The sequence below is a fragment of the Apteryx rowi genome, unplaced genomic scaffold (assembly GCF_003343035.1).
Source record: "Apteryx rowi isolate R43461 unplaced genomic scaffold, aptRow1 scaffold_145, whole genome shotgun sequence".
NCBI lineage: Eukaryota > Metazoa > Chordata > Aves > Apterygiformes > Apterygidae > Apteryx > Apteryx rowi.
In genome coordinates, this window is record NW_020447697.1 from 1,629,925 (window position 1) to 1,651,149 (window position 21,225).

Here is a 21,225-nt window from a genome sequence, read left to right on the forward strand (position 1 = left end):
TCAAGCTCTAGAGATGTTGCCCCTTCTGGACACAACAGAATACAAAAGAGATCATTCTTTCTATATGCTGCCTTCTGCTGGAATCACAGAAGTACATTTGAGGAGGGAAAAAAAAGAAACTTTTAGAAGGAAAACTTTAACAGAGAATTTTTGCCTGTGCTAAAGTTTCCCATTTCCCACCAATTCAGATGTGTAGGTGTACACACTGAATACATCCCATGTTTTTTTCCCCAAAGAGACTGAGATTTTCTTTGGCCAATCAATTGAAAAAAAGGCAGGCCAGAATTCTATGACAAATTTGCAAACTTATCTGCAGCCATCCAGTATACTTAGCATGTGTAAAAATGGAAATGTAAAGTTCAGCTTCATTAAGTCTTCTGAGACGAAGAGGTTAGAATGACAACACTACGAATTTTCCCCGCACATCTATAAACACACTGCCCTAGCAGTTTCTCCTTATTGTGGCAACCCAGCTCCTTCCTGACTGGCAGTTTCTGTTTTATTCCATGGTCTTTCAAAGCTTCAGTATTTCTCTCTTGCTTCTGCTATTCTGATAACAGTTGACAAATAATGAGACAGAAACCTGTCTCATCTCCTATGAATGTTACAAGAACCTCATTTTTCTTTCTGTGCTATTATTTTGTCTGACTACATGAAGCCAAAGCCAAAGCTTCATCGCTGTTCCCTTAAGAATCTTTTTCCCCCTGGTTAGATCATTGACAACATCAGTTTTAAACAGGGATGTCTACCATCATATTAGTAGCCCTGGAATAGCTTCTCCTTCATTTCATCAAGGACCTTAGCAGCATAATGACTGCCATATATTATAAGGTAAATTATAACACTGCAGAATATAACAGGCCTTTTTGAGCTAAACAGAGGTGTGAATAAGAGCCTTTCAATTATTGGATTAGTCTGAAGTGATAGAAACACAGGGTTCTACTTGCACAGAGAGGAGAGTCCTAAAACCCATGCCCTGCAAGCTCCCCTCAGAAGGGTGAAAGGCACGGCTTCCTCAGAAGCTGGACGCTTGAGGGAAGGCACTGGCAGCCTGGTGACCCAATCTAAACGGGAAGCTGATGCAGAGTGCCACTCTTAAGAACAGAAGCACTTGCGCTTGGGAAGAAGGCATCAGTGCAGCCCATCGTTACCTCCAACAGATAGTGATAGTGGTGAGCTGCTTACTCAGACTGTGGTAATTGGTGACATGAGACAACCACAAAGGCAAAGCAAGAGGAAGAGTGTCTTTAGCTTCACTTGGGAGGAAACTACATTTACAGGGACGCAGAATTTGAAGTCACCAGCAAGGCTCTGTGATAAGTTTTCACCCCTTTCCTTCCAAAAAAGGGCATCGGTTCTTTCCAAAGCTCAACTAAATCTTTAGCACCACAGAACAATGACCCAGTCCTAGGAAAAGGATTCAGGAATTGCTCCCAGAACCCCAGCAAAGGTACCAGAGGTTGAGAAAGTCTTGCTTACTAGATCTGGTAACAAAAAGTCTGAGCCTTCAGGCTCAAGTTAAACCGTTGCTAAGTCACTGCCTCAGGCTAAGGAAGCAACTGAAGCCAACGCCAGCTTTGCTGCTTTGGGGAAAAGCTGGGAAACAAGTTCCCCCAGCCTGTACTTACTCTTACCCCGGCTCAAACACCTCTCCCTGCCATAACCAAACGAAAGCATCAGACTCTAAGAACTCCTGGTAGTCTGCTCCAGAAGGACTGTAGATAAATATCTATCATTTATAAATGGGCTCGTGAGAGGGAATCACTTTCAGAAGGGGGGTGAGGGCAGAGATCGCAAACACCATCTTCCCAAAATACTTGAAAGGATAGCACAGCGGTGTATCAGCTACCGCAGAGCTGAAATATGGCCTGATAATCTTGTGTGATAAAAGTCCACAACTTGAAGAAGTCTTCTAGATCTTAGCAGCAGCTCCTCAAAATAGCCTGTACATGCTGAGGTATGCAGAGAAAATTCCCCAGAGACACACTGATGGAAAGATCCATTGAGGAAGTGGCATGAAGATCATTTTCAATAGATCTGTTATGACAATACCAACTGACAGAGAAAGCTCGTCTCAAGTCACAGGCTGGTCCAGAAAACATTGCAGTTAAATAGTAGCAACCTGCAAATAAATTCAGGATAACACAAAAAACCCTTAACACTAACTACTGCAAGTTAATTCAGCGCTTTGACACTTATCCCCTGTTAATGCAAAACGGTGTAATGAAATCCATGCTAATAATAGTAAGTATATTAAAAGTAGATATCCAGTTGTGTCTGTACTTACAAATGTTTATTTTCAGACTTTAAAAAAAACTCACTCAAAATAAGAATTATTTTCTGTCATGCAGGAGATAGTAACAGCAGAAAGCTCTGTTGCTGAACAAGGCATGCAACGCCATCTACAGTTTTACTACAGAAATTCATGCACGGGCAATCAGGTAAATGAACTGCTTTCTGTCCTCAAAGATCCTCGTGATGCAAGGCATTTTATTGTTTTTCAATCACTCCCGATACACGGAAAATACACGCCTTTGGTAATTAACACACAATCTAGCCAAAGCAGGTCAGCATGAAGAAGAGTGTTGACAGACAGGCTTGCACTCCAGCGTTGCGTGCAGCAGCAGAAATGGGGAGGGAAGGGGAAGGGAAGAGCTAGCAGAAGCTCCTGCCTCATCTAACAGGGATGTGCACTACACTGGACCTTTCAAGCCTTTTCCTCCCTAGTAAAATCCACTCCCGCCCAAAGGCGGAGACTTCATACCCACATTTCACTTTTATACTAGAATATGCATAATGGGAATATATACTTTCTGCATCAAGATGTCTGTGGGTCAAACTGCAAGTATTATTACTCTTTAAAAAAAAAAAAAGGGAGGTAGGAGATAGGTTGGTTTAAATAAATAAATATATTGACAAAGTAAATATATTTTAAAGACTAGAGATCCACTGTGCCTAAGTTAAGCACAAAGACACAGATCCAGTGGCTTAGTTACCCAGCAAATGACAGGTCCACAAGAAAAACAGAACCAACCAACCAACACAAGAAAAACTGTATGACTTGAACATACTGACACACCAGAGGAAGATTTGATATTATATATGAACCTTTGTCCACAGGGCTTAACAATTTTATTTTGGGCCTTTATATTAACAGACTGAGCATGGCCCTTTCAGAAGTCCTAACTGCTTTGATCCTGGCAAAACCCTTACTCAGTGGTGAAGACAATAGCTTTTACCACTTCAGTGAGATATTGCACTAATTACTAAAATTAAAACTGCCTCCATTTTTAACCAGATAAGTTAACAGTACAAGTGCCTACTGGCTACTTGCTATGGTGCCTCTATTTTAAATTTCTTGCCCTCAGAGATGAATCCAAGATCTAGATTTAGATTTTTGAGTGTCATATGAGATGAGAAGTGAAACAAGGAAAAAAACGTAAGCTGAACAAGGTCTGGCCTAAAAAGTTAGGAAATTTCCACTTCCTAAGCAAAGGACTCCATCTAAAAATTCAGCCTATGTAATTGTATTCAAACTGTTTTTTCTATCGTGTATCAGTAACAGCAGTTCCATAGGCCAAACTGTGTTGTCACTGAACCTGTGCCAGCGTCATGTTCTGTCTCATCTGTGCAAACCCACTGTGGTAGCTGATAATCCTGGAGAGAGACACTGCATTAGCATTAAGAAATATTTCAGAGACAGAAAAAAGAAAAAAGAGGGAAAAAAAAGAGGATCCAGTCCATTCACCTGTGTAGGCTCTGTTGGACTAATTGTAAAGTACAGGAACGAGATATTCAGCTAAAGGAGTAAGCATACCAGAATCTGGAGCTCTGCAAAGTGGCTGCTTGTGAAGGTGGTGTTTTTACATGCTGCAGGCCAACAGCAACATGTGCCTTTACAGCAGCTGAGTATCATTAAGGTTGAAGGCAAGTCCAACCATTGCCTGGAGAGAAGCATTCCCCAAGCCAGTCAATATGGATGGCTGGCAAAGACGCCACTGTCCTGGGTCTGCCCACCCACACTGCAGGTATACCCTCCGGCTCCGAAAACCTCCTGTAGGAAAGTCACCTGGTACTAGAGAGGTGACTCAGGGCAGGCCTAAGGCCTAATGCAGCCAAGCTATTTAGCCTACATGCTTGGTAATATCCCTAAGAAAGTTTATTTTTACTTGGGCCCAAGTGAATATGAATTATGTGGAAAAGGGCTGTCAGAGAAGACCAGCAAACAAATAACATTGGCACTGTCAAATTTTCATCTAATATGAATTCTCCCAAATGTTTAGAGCAAAGGGCTCAGCCTAAAAATTAAGTAAGTCATCCTCTCTGATACTGTAATATGAAACCAGAGGTTTTGCAACTACCAGTTCAAGTGTTAAAAAGATAGACATGCCTCCACTGCTTATCTGTAAATAGCAGTATTCTCCCAAGACTCCAGAATCCAAGCTTAAAAAAAAGTGGTATTTTGTTTCTACGATTCTAGAAGTGTATCTCTTCAGTTAACTGAAAGAAGAATACTTAAGTGATCTTTATTCCTGCTACATACAACAGGTAAGATTAGATAAATGGGTACAGACTTCTCAGCTGTCATGTTTCTACCTAGCCTATGTCCTCAAAAGAGGTTCTTGGGAACCTTCCTTTTCAGTATTTCCCTCCTGAGTTTTCTGCAGTCTTCCTGATCATCTTTCCCTTTCAGTGCAGACACCTACACCATGCTCATTATTTGCAGTGTGCTTAGAGACCATCCTGCAGGACCTGCAGGCCTTAAGAGACAAAAAAACTTCTTGAAAACATCTTCAGCATGCAGATGGCAATCAGGCAACAACAGACTGAAGAAAAGAAGGAACTAGGAAGGAACAAAGCACGTGAATGGATTTGAAAATGCAGACGGTGGATTATGTCTCTACACATGAGATTCAAAATACTTATACATCCATCCACCCACCACTAAGTTGCTCTATAATATGACTACTAAAGTAGTCACAGGTATCTCTGCCAATGTCACATTAACTACTACTTACTGCATTTAATGTGGTCTCCTCACCTTAGAAACCCCGTCCAACCTCCCTTCCTTCAAAATCCCCCCACTTGCTCTCATACTCATCACCTTCTGTGTCTCACCCTTTCGTCTCTGTCCTTCTCTTATGCTGCTCTCCTCAGCTAAAATCTTCTAGTTCTCCTTCCCCAAGGATCCCTCCTCCTACCCCCACAGTTAGACTCAATTTCCTTCAGCTCCCTCTTTTAAAATCACTTTTTCCAGAATCCCTTATCCTCACTAACAACTCCTCCATGGTCTGCCCTCCTAAATCTTATATGAAATATAAAGTGTTCCCAGTGACATACTGCTTCAATTTTGTTATGTGCTACATAATAGAAGCTTAAAGTGCAAGCTGTAAATCAATGCATAATTTACAATTACATCATATTGATCTGTAACATCTCTTACTAACCTAAGTATATAAAAAGATATCATTTGATAAAGTAATATATTTGACAGCTTATTGGTAAAAGCTTGGATTAAACACAAATCTTGGAGAGAATAGTCAAATATTTGATCTATTAAATCTAAAAATAGTATACATACATTTTTTTAAAAGCTCTGAATCAAGTTCATTGCACAATTTTGAGTCTGGCAGACTCAAATATTGCTTCAACTGTATAAAGTACAGAGTTTCTAGAAGTATAAATCTTCTTCCTCTCTCTTAATTGGAACCAGGAATTTTATACCTTCTTAAATCTAGTGGGTGAGAATCAATGATACCAATTTAACACTGAACACATGCTGCGGTATAAGCTGCTAAAATAAATCACAGAACCTGAAAATTCAACAGGATTGCTGAAACTACAGCAGATAAAGATTTCTCCTAGCAACGACTTAGTATCTTTGTTCCCCTTCTCTTCCCCCATCAAAAAAAACCACTCACATCCTATGAGCCCATATGAAACAGATATGCCACATTTGCCTTCCTGATTACAACAAAGCAATTAAAAACACATCGCTTCTACTGTGTAGACATTCCAACATTAATTGCAATAATTTCTCAGCAACCTGGATCACAAACACCTGGTATTCATCAGCTTTACAGAACTCTAGAAGTAAATGGCAAAATGAGGAGAGAGGCTTGTTACAAGTCAAAAGGTGTTAGCCCCTCAGTGGTCAGAACTCACCGTAAGTCCAAATATTTGTCTGTCCTAAAACATGCGAGTAGATTTCAGATGTAAAATTAACTATGAGCATCTCCAGCTAATTGCCTGCTTTTCAAACCTTTCTAGTCCGGCTTCATATCTAGACCATTAATAGCAGGTCTTTTAGGTTGGTTATGGAGACATTGTAGACTGTAGATCTCTTACGTCAGTGTAAGGTCTTCATTATTTGCTTGTAAAGCACCAGTAAATGAAATTATCTATTCACTTAGCAACACACAACTCTCAGCTTCCCAAAATCACTAATCCACAGCTGCAGTACATTGCTGATCTATGCCTCATGGAAAGTCCCCAGTATACCATATACAAACTTCATAAGATCTAGACATAATGCCAGTCCAAAACACAAACTCATTTAAGATATGCCTACAAAAACTTTAAGATTATAAGTCTGTTTCCTTCAGACACTTCCCTTCATCCTCATGGTTAATGCCTTATGGGATACCAAAGGCAGTATCTGGAATATTTTTAGGAGATACAAGAAGTTCACTGTTCCCCCCAAACAGTCACAGTGTAGTTTATTTTTCCTATTTCAAATAAGTTGGGGGGGGGGGGAAGCTATTGCTTTACAGTCAGCCTTTAAAATGCTCATTGGCTAACTCTCGGTCATGTTCTCTGTTCAATATTTCTGTAATTCTCATTCTTTCGCAAGTACTTGAATACTATTTTCTATTCATGTGCCACTTACCTATGGGCAGGCGGAGAGTTATGTTGTTGCAGAAGTCAGTATAGCAGCATTCAGTTTTTGTTACGTTTTTAGAACTGTGGCAGAAGACTTGAGCATTCAGTTCTGGAAGGGAGACACATGACTTGATCACTTCTTCTTTTCCATTAGTTAGCATGACTGAAGCCCAGCATGCTCCCTCAGTTTGACAGGTGAAGTTTGTATGCTCACACAGCTGGCACACGCACTTTAGACCTGGAAAATATTTTTTCATTTTTCATGAGAAGTGGAAGACAGAATTCCATGACAACCATGCTAGTTAACCTTGTCAGTCAGTCAAGGATGGCCATTTAGTCATGAAAGCCTCACAGGCAGTTCCAGCGTGGCTCTGGAGCTGGGGCTATCGGGTAACCAACAAGACGACCGCACCAGTAAACCCGAATCCCAGACTACAGGAGGAAGCAAGTCAGCAGAGGCAGCCGGACAGCACAGGTCTCACACCCACAGCTGTCCCCCCCGCACCCAACCCGACACATTCTGCAGTGCTGCGGGCCAGCGCCACCAGAACGGCTCCTTCTTCTTGCCTATAACATTCCTCCCAAATTCCAGTCTCCCCAGCTCTCAAAGTTTTGTCAAATTTACCATGAGGTCCTTGGTCTCAGGAAAGTTTATGGTATCTGTCTCACATGGTCTAGAAGATTAGCCACTCCAGAAACAAGTTTCTGTAAAAGCTGTCTTTTGCTTAGACAGGGAGACAGAGATTTAAGTCTTCCGTTTTACATTCTCAGCTCTCATGGACACAATACGATATTTAACTTCAAGACGGATACTTAGACAGAGCTATGTTAAATATCCATTGGACTTTAAATAATATCAAGTCACTGTTTAAGTAACAGTTTGGGCTTCCCAAACCATGGCTATTCCACATTTGCACCAGCCACTCACCTGCAAGTTATAAACATGCACACCTTGCTAGAGAATGGACTGTTTTAGAGTAGTAAGTTTGAGGAATCTCTAAGGTACAAAGAAAAATTCTAACACGCACCACCTCATAAACAGATGTAGAAAGCAATGTTGGACTTTTCTTCCCCTGGGTATTTTGAGATGATGCACCTTTTTCAGTAAAACAAATAGCTGCTCACTTTCTTTTGATACAAGAGTTACGTGATTTCTAAGTTTTGCATGTTTTTAACTATATCTTCATGTTTTACAAAATCAAATAGAAACACATTTAATCAGTAACAGCTATATTATTCAAGCTTTATTGGCTCTTTCTTGGGAAGAAGGAGAGGGAACCAAAGCCACATCACCTCAGTTAAACACCAAATGCTGACAATACATTTTTGCCTTCCTCCTTTTCTTCGCCTGCTTCATAATAAACAATTTTTGCTTGCTTCATGCCAAGTATAGGAGCCCATATTAATGGTTATATACAATAAACAAGACATCTTAACCTTAGGCTGAAAGTAATTTTTAAAGAAAACCCTTCCTTCATTTAGTATGACTCTTTTGTTTTTGCAAAAAAACCCTAATTTTTAGAGTACACAGACTTGATCTTTTCATCTTTTGACTTCAGCATTTTTTCCCACCACAGGTCCTCAAAACACATTCAGTAGACTTCCACTAGGCTAGTTATAACTTTGCAAGATGGAACATTGCTCTACTTGGGGGAGCCAAGGTTTAGAAAAAAAACAAATAAAGAGTAATTTTATCCATGCAGTCATTTAAACCAATCTACTATTAATGGAGGATATGGGGGTGGGGCAGGATCTGTTTTTTTCCATTGAAGATAACACATAATCATAAGACAACTAGAATGTTCTCCAGGAATAGAGAACAGCTTGTTTCTGGTCAGCAACTAGACCTCAAGCAGCCAGTATAGTCTAATAGATGCTGCGTTCTTTCTGGTACATTTCCCTGATCAAACTGGGACCTCAATTACTCAGACTCTGCCATTATCCCAAGCTGGCAACCCACGTAAGATTTGTTTACATGAGAGTGCCGTGGCCCTTAAGGTAATTTTATCACGTCTCACATTCAATTTGAGGAAGAAAACGAAATGCACAACTGTGGCTGTATTTTGCCTGTGGCAGGAATAACAGGAACTCTAGGCTTAAACAGATGCTTTGAATGACCTAAAAACTCCTGACAGACGTCAGCAAGAATCTGATTTTTGTTTCTGTGACACTATTTGTTTTCTTTATAATAACCTTCATTCTACACTACCCTTCTGAAATCGCAGCTTGTAGTATTTATCTTCTGCTCAGGCCCACAACAAGCTTCCTAGGCACCATATGTTCATGTTTATCCTGAATTCAGGATATGCTAGGAACCATATCATTATGTGTTTGTTTCAGCTTTCTCTCTGTACAGAGGAGCGAGCACAAATAATCACCCAATAAAAGGAGCAAGTGATTCTTTTTTCCTAGAAGACATTATCATCACAGTCCTAGAAGAGATGCCAGGAGCAAGAGTCATGAGATCAATAGAAAAAAAAAAAGAGATCTAGCAGAAGAAAAAGACAGACATCCTCAACAATACTGCAAAATAAGAGTTACTTGACAATTTAAAATAAAGACTGTTATAAACAGGCCCAGTGTTTCAGACAGGCCATTATGCTGTTTTGTCCCCTTCTCGCGGTCTAAAAATAAGATGGGAAACAGTCTTTATAATGTCACCCAAATAGATAATTGATTGTTTTATCCCCATCCCAGTATTTTGTGGATTGCTTGAGAGGGGGAGCTAGTCAAAAAATGTCACTGCAATTTCTGAACAGCTTCGGGGGTATTCCTCCAAACGTAACAAACACAAGATTAGAAAAGGATCGTTTAAGAGGTTCGGTAACCTGGAAGAAGCCATTACGCAAAACAGAACAGAAAGAAAAGGTTTTTTGGTCAAAATTCTCAATACAACTCAACCAGATTATTACTGCTTCTGAAAGTGAAAGCATTCAGTCCACCAGATAACAAACTGGAAGGAGCAGGGAAAGGAGCATGTTGAATTCAACACTTTCAGAAATTTTTCATGCCCGCTGGAGACTAGGTCTTGCTGGAGAGCAAGACAGCTTTATAAGCCTTCCTTCTACTACAACAGAAATACTGGGCTCACAGAAGTCACAGGAGACAGGCACACAAACTTTTGATAGGAAAATTAAGTTCAATTTGGACTAAGATATTAGATCATTTACAACAGAGGTTGAAGAGTATACGAAGCAAAACTTGTCCACACCCAAAACATTATATCCTAAAAAAATTTAATGTATGCTTGTTCTGCCAGACCTGAACTGCTGCCTTTTTCATCATTCCTTCAAAAAAGCTGAGAACCACTACCCTAGCAGGTACAGAGTCTTCAGCCTGTACTTCTCAATCTGTCCTATTCCAGTCCTGACTCTGACCTTGCCCCAGTTTTAGTCCTTTTGTCCAGTTTCCCCATCTTTTCGCAGCTCTAATCTCACATGCCTCAGGCTAGACTCCCACTGTTATCTAACTGCGGGATCTTTCTCCAGTAACATCTAAAGCTCCTCTTCCCCGCATCCTGCAGTCACCTCCATTCCTCCCAAGATGGCTCACACTCGCGACTCACACATCACCTATTGTCAAAGTCTCATAGCATCCTCCCACTCCCCATGTCCTCCTTCACCACCTCCCAGTTCCTGTTTTATTCTTCTGCTCTCAGTCACACTTTCTTTCCTATCAGGTTGCCAGCTGCAATGTTGGCACCACAGCCTTTCAATCCCAGTTTCATCAGACTCTTTTGCCTTCGCTCAGTCAACGCTTTGTCCTCCCCCTGCTCAGAGACAACTTTCAGTGCTTTGAGGCAGGGAAGCAATGTACTGACAGCATCAGAGAGAAAAGTTTCCCTGCTCTCACTTATTACCTGCAGCTCTGCACTAGCCTGCATCTGAAATAACTACTCCAGGGAAGTCTCTCTAAACTAAGAATCTCTGTGCTGGAACATACTCAGACTGGCAGATGGCTGAAGTCAAAGGGATGAATCTGTTAGATCTAGGAGTAACAGAGTGATCAGCAAGAACGAATACTTCACATACCTTTTTTTGATAACCAGATTGAAAGGATTTCTACTGAACACTTACAATCTTCGTTCCCTACCCCTCCAGCCTCATATTTCAGATTTTCCTAGGGTTGTGCCTTTTGCCATTGTTGACCCAAGGTTAAATGCTGCCAAAATTCAAGACCTTGCTCAAAAAACAAACATAAAACAAAGAAAAAACAAACAAAAAACCTAGTGCTGCTAAATCTATTCAAATGCAAGACCAAAGTTTGAATTGTGGGCAAGATGAGACTCTTCCTAAAGCAATCTGTGTAAATCTTCTAAACATAATTCAGAGGCAGGCATCCACTATGGAAAAGTTGAGCTCAAATTGTTAAATGTCTGGCATATCTTACAATGGGAAGTGCCTGGCAAGTTTAACAAGCTGTAATTATAGACAACTGATAACATCTGTGATCTCTTGACCAGTCACCCTTAACATTTATGGATGGGGGAATGGATATCTCAAAAATTGATACCACTACACAAATAGAAGCCCAAGATTACTCAGATATGTGCCTGTGCTCCTGGATAATTTCTCATTTATAAAAAAAACAGATGCAAATATCTGACCTTGCTTCCAAGAGCATATATATACATCCTTTGTTAATAGAGCAGAAAGATGCCCTTAAAATATAGCCACAAAAGAACAGTTTTCCTGCATCCGTTATATTTCAGCTCCTTCTCCTCAGTTAAATAATGTAAAGAAAAGCCTAGACCTTTTTTGAAGACATCTTTGAAAAGATGCATGCCCTTCCTGCCCACAGGCATGCTAAGCAAGGGTGCGTTACAAACAGCATCAGCAACCAGCTCACATCATGGGTTGCATCTCTGTGTTGTGCAATGCACTTAGCTTATCAGGTTGTACTTTTACAACCACCTGTGCTCTCCTAAGCTTGAATCCCCTTTCCCACTACTACACTAGCATCCTCAGACACAAGGGCCTGACTAGAATTTGTGACTTACCATGCTGATGCACTTGGCATGTCCCAGTGCTGCTCCAGTTTACTCATTACAACTTTCTCTCTTAAACTTTCCTTTTTATGGAAAAAACTCTCCATATTGAGTTCTACAATCCACTGGGAATGCAAAGTCCATTTCGAGATCCCACATTACACATCTGCATAGTTTCTGCTATAATTTGACTCTTTGCTGTCCCAGAGAAGCTAGCAAGACATTAACCCCCAATTTACAGAGCACATGGATAATAGCATGATGACAGAAGATCTTCCTCTGTATTTCACAATGCTCAAGCCAACATAACCTTTCAAGCATGCTTCCTCTTCCAAGTAGCCATTTTATAGCATGAACATGCAAGGGTTGCTAAGAAACCCATTAGAAATGTACAGAAACGTCCAGCTCTATTCCTAGAGACAGTCCTGATGATGTTATTAGCAGTGCATTGCTGTGTGGAGGAAAGTCAGAACCTTCAAAGCAGTAGAAACAAGAGAAGTAAAATACGGTGATTTTGCAGTAGTTAAAGCAAAAAGGATCAAAGAGGTAGGAGGAAAGTATGTTCCTGAAGTTTCAAAATAAGGCACTCTTAATCCAGTAATGAACATGACTTCTTTATTTACTCAAGCATAACAACAATTCCCTTAAAATGTTGCGTTCTCTTGTTCTTGAGAAATTGGGAGAAAGTGAACAACTGAAGTATTTCATGGCCTCAAAAAGCTATGCTAGGCATCCAAACTTGGTTACCAATGGTTACCAATTCTTTGGGTATATAATTCTCCAGCAGTCATTAACAAATTTGCATCTCTCTATCTGTATCTCTTAAAAAAAAAAAAAAAAACCCACCCTCCTGAAGAGAGATTGACTGTATCCTCATAACGTTCTTGAGCTTATTGCACTGATAGTGACCATCTGCACAGCTGAAGACAAGGTCAGAGAGGGCAGAGCAGGAAATGATACACTTTGAGTTCACTTTAGCAGATACAGTAATTAAAGAAATATTTCATGACAACAGAGAGAGGTATATATTTTCTTTTATTTTCTAAGGAGAAGCATGGTACTTCTCTTGTTCTAAGACCCAACTGAACAACAGCAGAAACTAACAACCAACAGAAGCAACAGTGAAGTTGATTCACAATTTGCTGTCAAATACACAAAGAAAACAACTTTTAGATAGAGAAACCATAAGGAAAGAAGCGTTCCCTGTTTTAGCATTTTTAAGGCAGAAGCAGTTTAAGGAAATGTGTTTTAGGTTTTTGTTTGTTTGCTTGCTTTTTGCTGTTACTGGAATAGGAGTTGAGACTATAGAGCAATTTCTTGGATGAAACCCACTATGAATTAAGGACAGAGTAACTTGCTCTTCCAAGCAGAAGATAACCTACGTAACATACATAAAAAGCAACTTCTTTTTCATTTTAGTTTTCAGTGCAGCCATAATGAAACCCTCAGTACAGGCAACTACCCTGTGAAATTAGCTTATGCAGCAGGAAGAACTGAACCAGTAGTGGATTCAGAACAAACCAACACACTACTGAACAGCAGATGTGTTTTTTTTATTTAAACACTTCCATCAGTTTTTTCTCAAGTGTCAGTTTCAAATACATGAATCACTAAATAACTAAGGAACAAGAGAGATAATACAATTGAACAACAGATGGAAGAATCTGAGTTTAGACACCAGTTTAATGAAGGCAGTTAACAGTTAAAACACAGCAACTATATATAATGCGTCTTCAAAATTTAAATGGAAAGAATCAGGAATATATTTGGTGTAAGCTAACAGTCTAAGACTAAACAAAAATTAAAAACTAGGAAAAAGAAGCCCAGACTCGCTATCACTTACAAATCACAACGTTCCACATTTTAACTCAGATATTTTTACTATACAGACAGATTAACAGGGTATTAATCTTCTGTTAAGTCATAATCCAGTTCTATCTGCAATACTCAGCAGTTTCTTATTATGACTACACAGCAGTAGAGCATTTCAAAATTAAATTAGAAAATAAATATCTAAATGGCATTACAGTAACTGTCTTTAATCTTGATGGGAAGGAAAGCTAAATACCGATAACGCTTCCATTCTCAATCATTCTGTATAGACATTCTGTATTGTGCACTTCTAAGTATAATTACATTTTACACCTAAATTAAGAGATTTGGGACTCATTTAAGCATAGCTACTTAGTGTTGCCTGGTTCTCAAGACTAACGCCTGGATTTCAGCATGAGTACTCAGCCTACTCCAAAGGCTACCTCCTGCTCCAAGCAACACCTGAATGCAGAGTGTTATGATATGGATCTGATCTATCAACTGACCCATCAACCTCGGCCTCAGGAGGGTGACAGGTGGCAAAAGCTACCCTGTTATATGAAGAGGGCTCAAATGAGACCCAGGAAGCTACAAGCTGACTGGTTCACCTTTCAGTCAGTTTATTACGGGGCTATAATGAAAAAACAGAGCAGACACTGCTAAGTACGATGCGGTGGAGCAAAGTCAAGGGAGCTTTAACACAGTTCCTTCTGCAAGTGTTCTTTGAAGGAGTCAGCAAGAATGTTGATAATTGACCATGTGTGAAGAAACTCAGGTGTCACGAGACAGAGCTGTCTCAATCTTTTAACTAGAGGTTATCCCATTTATCCCATGACAGCCGAGATAAAGAGGTGGTGTGTGCTGGGAGGGGGGGAATTGTCAGTTTTCACAGTGAGAGCGCATTATTAGTGGAGTCTCACAGAAGTTTGTGTTGTTCAACGTACTCCAGTGATCTGGAAAGGAGAATGGGTAGTAAACCAGTAAAATTTGCTGAGGATAGAAAAATTAAATCTGACTTCAAAGCACTGCAGAGGAATCTCACCATGCTGAATGATCAAGAGTCAGATGAATGTAAAATATTATGTAGGAGAAAAAACAATTTTAGCTATTTATGTACAGTAGTAGACCCAATATTAGCTATCTCTCAAAATAGAGATTGTGTCTTTTTTTGGACAGCTCTTGAGAGTATTAACTGAGCACTCAAGAAGAGTATCATGATTAGGAGAAAACAACAAAAACACCACATTTTACTATTTGGGATTAGTTCCAGTTACCCATTTCAAAAGGACACAAGGAGAGCTAGAAAGAGCTACAAGAAAGAAGACAAGGGGAATTGGAGATAGGAAATTAAGAAGCTAGGCTCATTTGTGTGAAAGGCAAGTTAGGGGAGATGCAAGAGTTTTATCAAGAAATTATGATTCATACTGAGAAGATAAATGGTATCAGCTAATCATTATTTCTCATAACTTGAAAGCTACCAGGCACCATAGATGTTATCGACAATAAATTTATGATAAGCAAGAGGAAACACTTCTCTTTCTCGTTCTCCCTTGCCCTCCCCTGGCCAACTGCTAGGTGTAAATATTATTGCTACCAAATACCCATGATAAACTATTAGTGTATTCAAAATGCCATTAGACAAATCCACCTTAATAGAAGAGAGACTGATAGAAACTGTTAGACCCAATGACACAAATGCAACTTCCGACTCCTTAACTTAAACTGCAAGCCATCAAGAGCCACACATATACCAGCTGTGTGTATATACCAGCACAAACTGCATTCTGTATTTGCTTCAGTTGTAACCCTTCTTCCTTGAATATCTGCTACAGGACATCAGTGGTCTAGAACCGCTGCGCTGGTCTGATCCACTCAGACCTTCCTTCCGCTTCCTGCGCACACAGCTAAGAATGCCACCAATTCAGGAGGGAGGAGAGAAAAATGAACTTGAAAATATTGAATGAAATTCTGCAAGTCTTTACCTGCAGCAAGAATTATTTATTCTTTCTCATAGTACTGTACCCACTTTTAAGGGCAAAGAGGAATCTGTCTCCTACAATAAGCTGTATCTATGAAAGTGATAAAATGTCATCATCAAGTTATTTTCTTGTAACTTATTTCTTCAAAAGTGGAAACTAGAATCTTGAACAGTGGCAAGTCTTAAGAACACCTTGCTTTTTGGGTTAGTATTAAAAGTATGAAAGAGAACCCTCTCTGGAGAGGTCCCTGGAAAAGAATATATTAAGAGTAATAGTAGATTAACAGCTCAATATCACTTACTACTGGGAAAAACTAGAAAGTTGTCCAGAAGAGAAGAACAATAACTATTCCAAAACTGAAGAAAATGTCTTATAATGAAAGACTTCAGATAATTACGCTGTTTTCATTTCTAAAAAAATACATATGAGAAGTGATTTTATTAACATGTGCAAGTATCTTAATTTTGGAAGCAAAATACTGGATACTCGAGATCCCTGTTCTAGAAAAGCATTGCAACCATGACCAAAAACACCCACCACCATCACCAACAAAACAGGGGGCGGAAACTGAGACCAGATATTTAAATTAAAATTTACTGAGCAGGGAGGGAGCAACAAAAACCATCGACAAGTATTTGTTGGTGAAATAAGATGCTAGAGAATGTCCCTTGACAGTTTATTTGCCTCAAATAGGCTAGGTATCTTTTGTAAAAGTTATGCTTTATGAAACATAAGCTGTGTAATACAACACTAATGTTACCGGGCCAGAGTTTACTGAGCTACAGAAAACCTGAAAGGGTGATTAAAAAATCTGCTGGTCTCAATCTAGAAGGCACTGAAGGATGATCCAGTGTAGGGACTGAAACTAAACATTATGTGGGGAGGTGGCTGTAATAGTACTGTGCTGCCAGGAAGGACAGACAGAATTTAATAACTAAAAGTCTAAAATGAATTGCATAAAAAAGAATTAGTAGCACTGAAAGGTGAATACAGTCAATACTTCTACCATATTAGCTTGAAGAGGTATTTTACATTTAAGAAGTCACATTGATTCCATTTTCTGTTTTCAAAAAGTTTCCTTCTAGTTAAATATAGCCTACCTAATATAGCCTGCTTTTTCACCAAAAAATAGGTATTACTGAAGAAATTTAAGATGAAAATTTTATGTAAAAAATACTATATTCAGAAAGTATTTTACAAAACATTTAGAAACCTGAAATATCTTTCTGCTTAACTTTCACTGGTTTTGCACCATTCTGAGTCACACTGAAAATGTATGTATTATTGGAGAAATTAAGTAGAATGTGAATTCTGCAAACACTACATTGATTACATAGAATCAGTTTCCTGATAAAAATGGAATCAGGATAACATTGACTTTTTAATGCACTTTATTTTTGCCATCATCAAGCTGAAGACGAACCAACATCAGAAAGATAAAGTATCTGATTACATTAAAAAAATGATCATTTGCAAAGATCATTTATTCTGGAGGAAAGCATGTCACAAGTTATGTTCAGCAGTAAAATACAGCTACCTCTGAACGACAACTGACACAGACATAGAAGTACAGCCACTGTTATATCTATCACTTAGAACCATTAAGGTAACAGAGGAATATTTACGCCCTTGGGGACACTTGGATTACAGTGTCACTGAAAACATTCAAGATAGGAAAGGAAGCATGTTAAGCTGGCAGGAATTGCCAACTACCACCAGAGCTACTGTTACACACTCGGATTCATCCGCATACGTCCAAAGTTGCCAGCATGTTTTTCTCAACAGGTAGGAAGCCCACCAGGAGGGTATTCACACCATCTAATCGTAAGCACCCAACTTAGGCCTCTAATAGGACTTCTGTTCTCTACATGGTAAGTGGAGACAATACAAGGTAATTCAGAGCCTAACTGCTCTTAAGGCAAGAGACAGGCGACTGCATTTTTGAACTGGGATGGAGTTTAAGTATCTCCTCCCTATCATCTGCTCACTGCTCCACACTTTCATGTCACTGTTTTGTTCAATCATCAGGGTATCGGAACCTCCACAACTAGACAGAAGCTGAATTTTTAGCCTACAAAAACAAGCAAAGAAAAAAGCCCCTAAACCTATCCCTCCCAACATCTCATAAGGAGAAGACTATCGTAATACACTAAAGCACTGAGGATTTTTGGCACGATGCCTGAGCTCCCCTTTTCCAGAAAACTTAGCTGAAAGTTCTGACATTTCAATGACGTAACCCAGAACTTAAGAGCTCATGACAAACTTCCATAGTTCCTCTGACAATAATTCAGCAGAATCTGCTCATTCTCATAAAGGAACAGCTGTGTTACTACATTATGTGTGTGGAGAAGGATTGCACCGTTCTCATTACAGTGGTACTCTTAAGAAGTGACAAAATATTCCAGTCAGATAAAGCCTAGAAAAATCATTTGCAAGCAACTGGTAAGGATCTAAAGCCTACTCCAAAAAAGTAGAACTAAATTATACCCATTCTTCCCACACATAGTCTTTTATCCATTATTTTATCAAAATTACTGGCAAACACCTTGGTAGCTTGAGTAGTCAGCTTTGATGGTCAACATTCACACCCAGGAAAGCCAAACTAGTTGGCCATTATGTGCCTATAGATGCATCCACATTGTTTTATTAAAGCTTTTTATTACTAAAAAAAACCTTGGAAAACAGAGTTTCAGGAAGCCACAGAAACCAGAAGTTAGCATCACACTGATCAGTTGTTACATTGTAATGAATTAAATTGTAGAGCAACGCACAACTACTTTGCTGTTGTGAAACTTCTTTCCAAGGACATATTATTTTTGGCATTTGACAATATGCAGGCTTTTCAATATTACCAGTTAAAAAGGACTTAGCAAATAAAATTATTAAGCTGGAACAAAGGTGCTTTTTACAAAATGTAAATATCTGGATTTGTCAGTTATGCACACATTTGCATATAGATGCAGTTGGCTTAGAGCACTGTCTGTGGGCAACAGCTATACACATACTTGTTCAGCATTTTAAGCTTTTATACTGAGTTTATATCCTGTAGGAAACATCAGAATAAACAGTGCACTAATAAATCACTCCTAAGACTCCCGGGGCATTTCAGTGACTGTTTACATCTCAGTTCAAGGATATTTTATACTATGGAAAAAACAAGACAACAAAATTGTTTTAATGTAGTACTAATCACATTGTAAGAATCCAGAGAGTTATGGCATTTTCATGCATTTCTGCGTATATAGTAGCATTTAACAATCATCTGTTTTGATCCTCACTTTTAAGCAGAAAGTTTATAATATTCCTAGTTGTAAAAAACAGTTACTAGTGTGCGTGCTGTCCGCTAGAGTTTTAGCTACACAAAGTAACAGTACTTCTACGGTTAAGGTAAAGATCCGTACTTCCTATTTCACACCTACCTGTTTTCCCATACAAGCCAAGATCTTGCCGTTTATCAGGGATAGTTTATGCTTTTCTTCGTGTAAGATTAAAATACATTGAAGTGAAAAACAGACTTGCAAAAACTGAGAACACATCTAAGGAGTCTTTTAAGAAAAAGAAAACAACATGATTCAGTGCTGAGCGCTAGGCAAGTCTCATATGCCTCCACCAGGCATAGTAACACATTTCCTTACTACATCCCACACCTTAACTTCAGTTTATTTAGAAATGCTGCAGCACACTGGGTGCTCTTTATTCCCCCAAAATAATTCTGTGAAGAGGATGGAAGAATACACTCATCATTTAATACAACACAGACAGAGGAGATCTATAGCAAGGGTGGCAGGAGCCAGGGATTTAAAAAAAAGAAAAAAAAAACAACAGAATGAAATTCTGAGAAGAAAGCCTACGTGAAGTAAGAGTAGAAAGAGAGCAGAAGGACAGTTCACCAAGGCAGTAGCAAAATTCTCTTCCTTCTAATCTTATAACGATTCATAAATAATGAGGCACATGAAAGTTCCTCAAGAGACCTCCACTACCCAGCACAGTGCCTTTATGTCTTTACCAGACAGGTTTGCTGCAGAGTATAAGCAAATTTAAACAAGCAGCTATGTAGCTAAAAGTTTTGATGCTCAACCAGGAAACCCCTGCGCTGCAGAGACTCGCAGCCCTTCTAAGTACATATACCTCCATTTGGTGCCCCCTCTAAGGGGCTGTAAGGGTGAAAAGGATGTCTGCCTATCCTTGACCACACATACGCGCACACTACATTCAATTCAGACCCTGAAAAGATAGCTGACAGTGAAAGAAAAACAAAAGACAGAAACACTGGAGCTTAAGAGATCAAAAACAATGCAAGATTTTCTTATATAAATAGCAACCAAAGCCAATGAGATTTGTTAACTTATTAAACGGTCCCCAGAAGGAAGTGGTAATGGCCACATTGCTGATGATGCTCCACTTTGAGCATACCAGGGAGAAGTAAGAGTAACACGGGATTGCCTATTTCTGCGGTTTGCTTCCACATTTGGAAGTCTAGACTAATAAAGGAAAGACTTCAAAGAGATCGGATTTTATGCCCCTTGAAGGTAACACAACTTTACATGATGACGTACCATGCTACACATGCTACAGAAATACTTCAAACCTCAACTGCCGAGCTTTGTTAATCCTCTTTTCCCAAATGAGGGGATTACATGAGCACTTTGATGCAGCCACAGCCCTTCCTTTCAGTTTGGGCCTGTAACCACCCCTGTCTACAATGGTGCAGTGAACATCACATGAAGAAACTACTACAGTGGAAACATTCAGAGAAAAGTAAATAAGAGTAAATCTAATTGAACAATTTAGATATGTTCTGCTTTATGCTGCATAGCGTTACTTTACCCAGAAAGGAGGAAAAGCCAAACCCTTAAAGAGAAGTGTTGGCTTGCAGAGCATTACTTGAAAGTATTAGTTTTCAGAAGAAAAATTGAGTGGAACAGCCATTTCATACTGCCTAGTCCGTGAAAGAAGAACACGTATCAGGCTTCTTCTAGACACGGCATGTTTAGCACCCCTGCCCAAAGCGTCCGGCTGGCTGTGAACTTTGTCCCAGCCCAACGGGATGGGATGGGATGGGACCGGGCGCTGCACCTCAGTCGGCCCCACACGACACCCAGAGCAGAGCACACGCAGGAGCCGCTCGCCACGACCAACGGCCCTTAGAGCGAAAGCTGCCTCTGGCCCCAGGGAAACACCGCGCAGCGCTCCGGATGCGCATTAAAACACGCTCGGGGAGGATTTGCTAGAGACCGGTTGTTACGACCTAACGGATCAAAAACTTCTGAGACGCCGGCACGCTGACAACTCGGGGGGGAAACAGCGTCGGGCTGGTTGCTGCCCGCAAACCCTAACCGGCCTATTTCTTAGGCATACAATTAAACGCGTTAAGCTCCTTAACCTCCCGAGACACAACGCTGACCCCCGCCGGGCGGCGGCACAGCTGCGGGCACGGCACAGCACCGCACGGCGCGGCCCTGCTCCGCGCCCCGGGGACGCACCTGTCACGGCTAGCGGCGAGCGCCGCGGCCGCAACTAATCGCGTTAGAGCCGCGCCGGGGGCAGCGCGGGCCCCGGCGGAGC

General features: G+C 40.1%; 1 protein-coding gene across 4 annotated transcripts in view; it reads right to left on the minus strand.

Annotated features, from left to right (window-relative positions):
- The window catches only part of ACVR1C (activin A receptor type 1C), a 54,985-nt gene that overhangs the window by 18,409 nt on the left and 15,351 nt on the right, over positions 1-21,225 (minus strand). For 2 of the 4 annotated variants that reach the window (XM_026058303.1, XM_026058302.1), the window contains exons 1-2: positions 14,671-15,235; positions 6,890-7,137 (exon numbers count right to left, since the gene is read on the minus strand). In XM_026058303.1, the coding sequence (XP_025914088.1) occupies positions 6,890-7,137; positions 14,671-14,726 (304 nt within the window). In that variant the 5' untranslated portion in view covers positions 14,727-15,235. Of the gene's footprint in view, positions 1-6,889; positions 7,138-14,670; positions 15,236-21,225 lie in introns of those variants that run through there. The other 2 variants (XM_026058299.1, XM_026058300.1) reach the window with 1 other exon arrangement.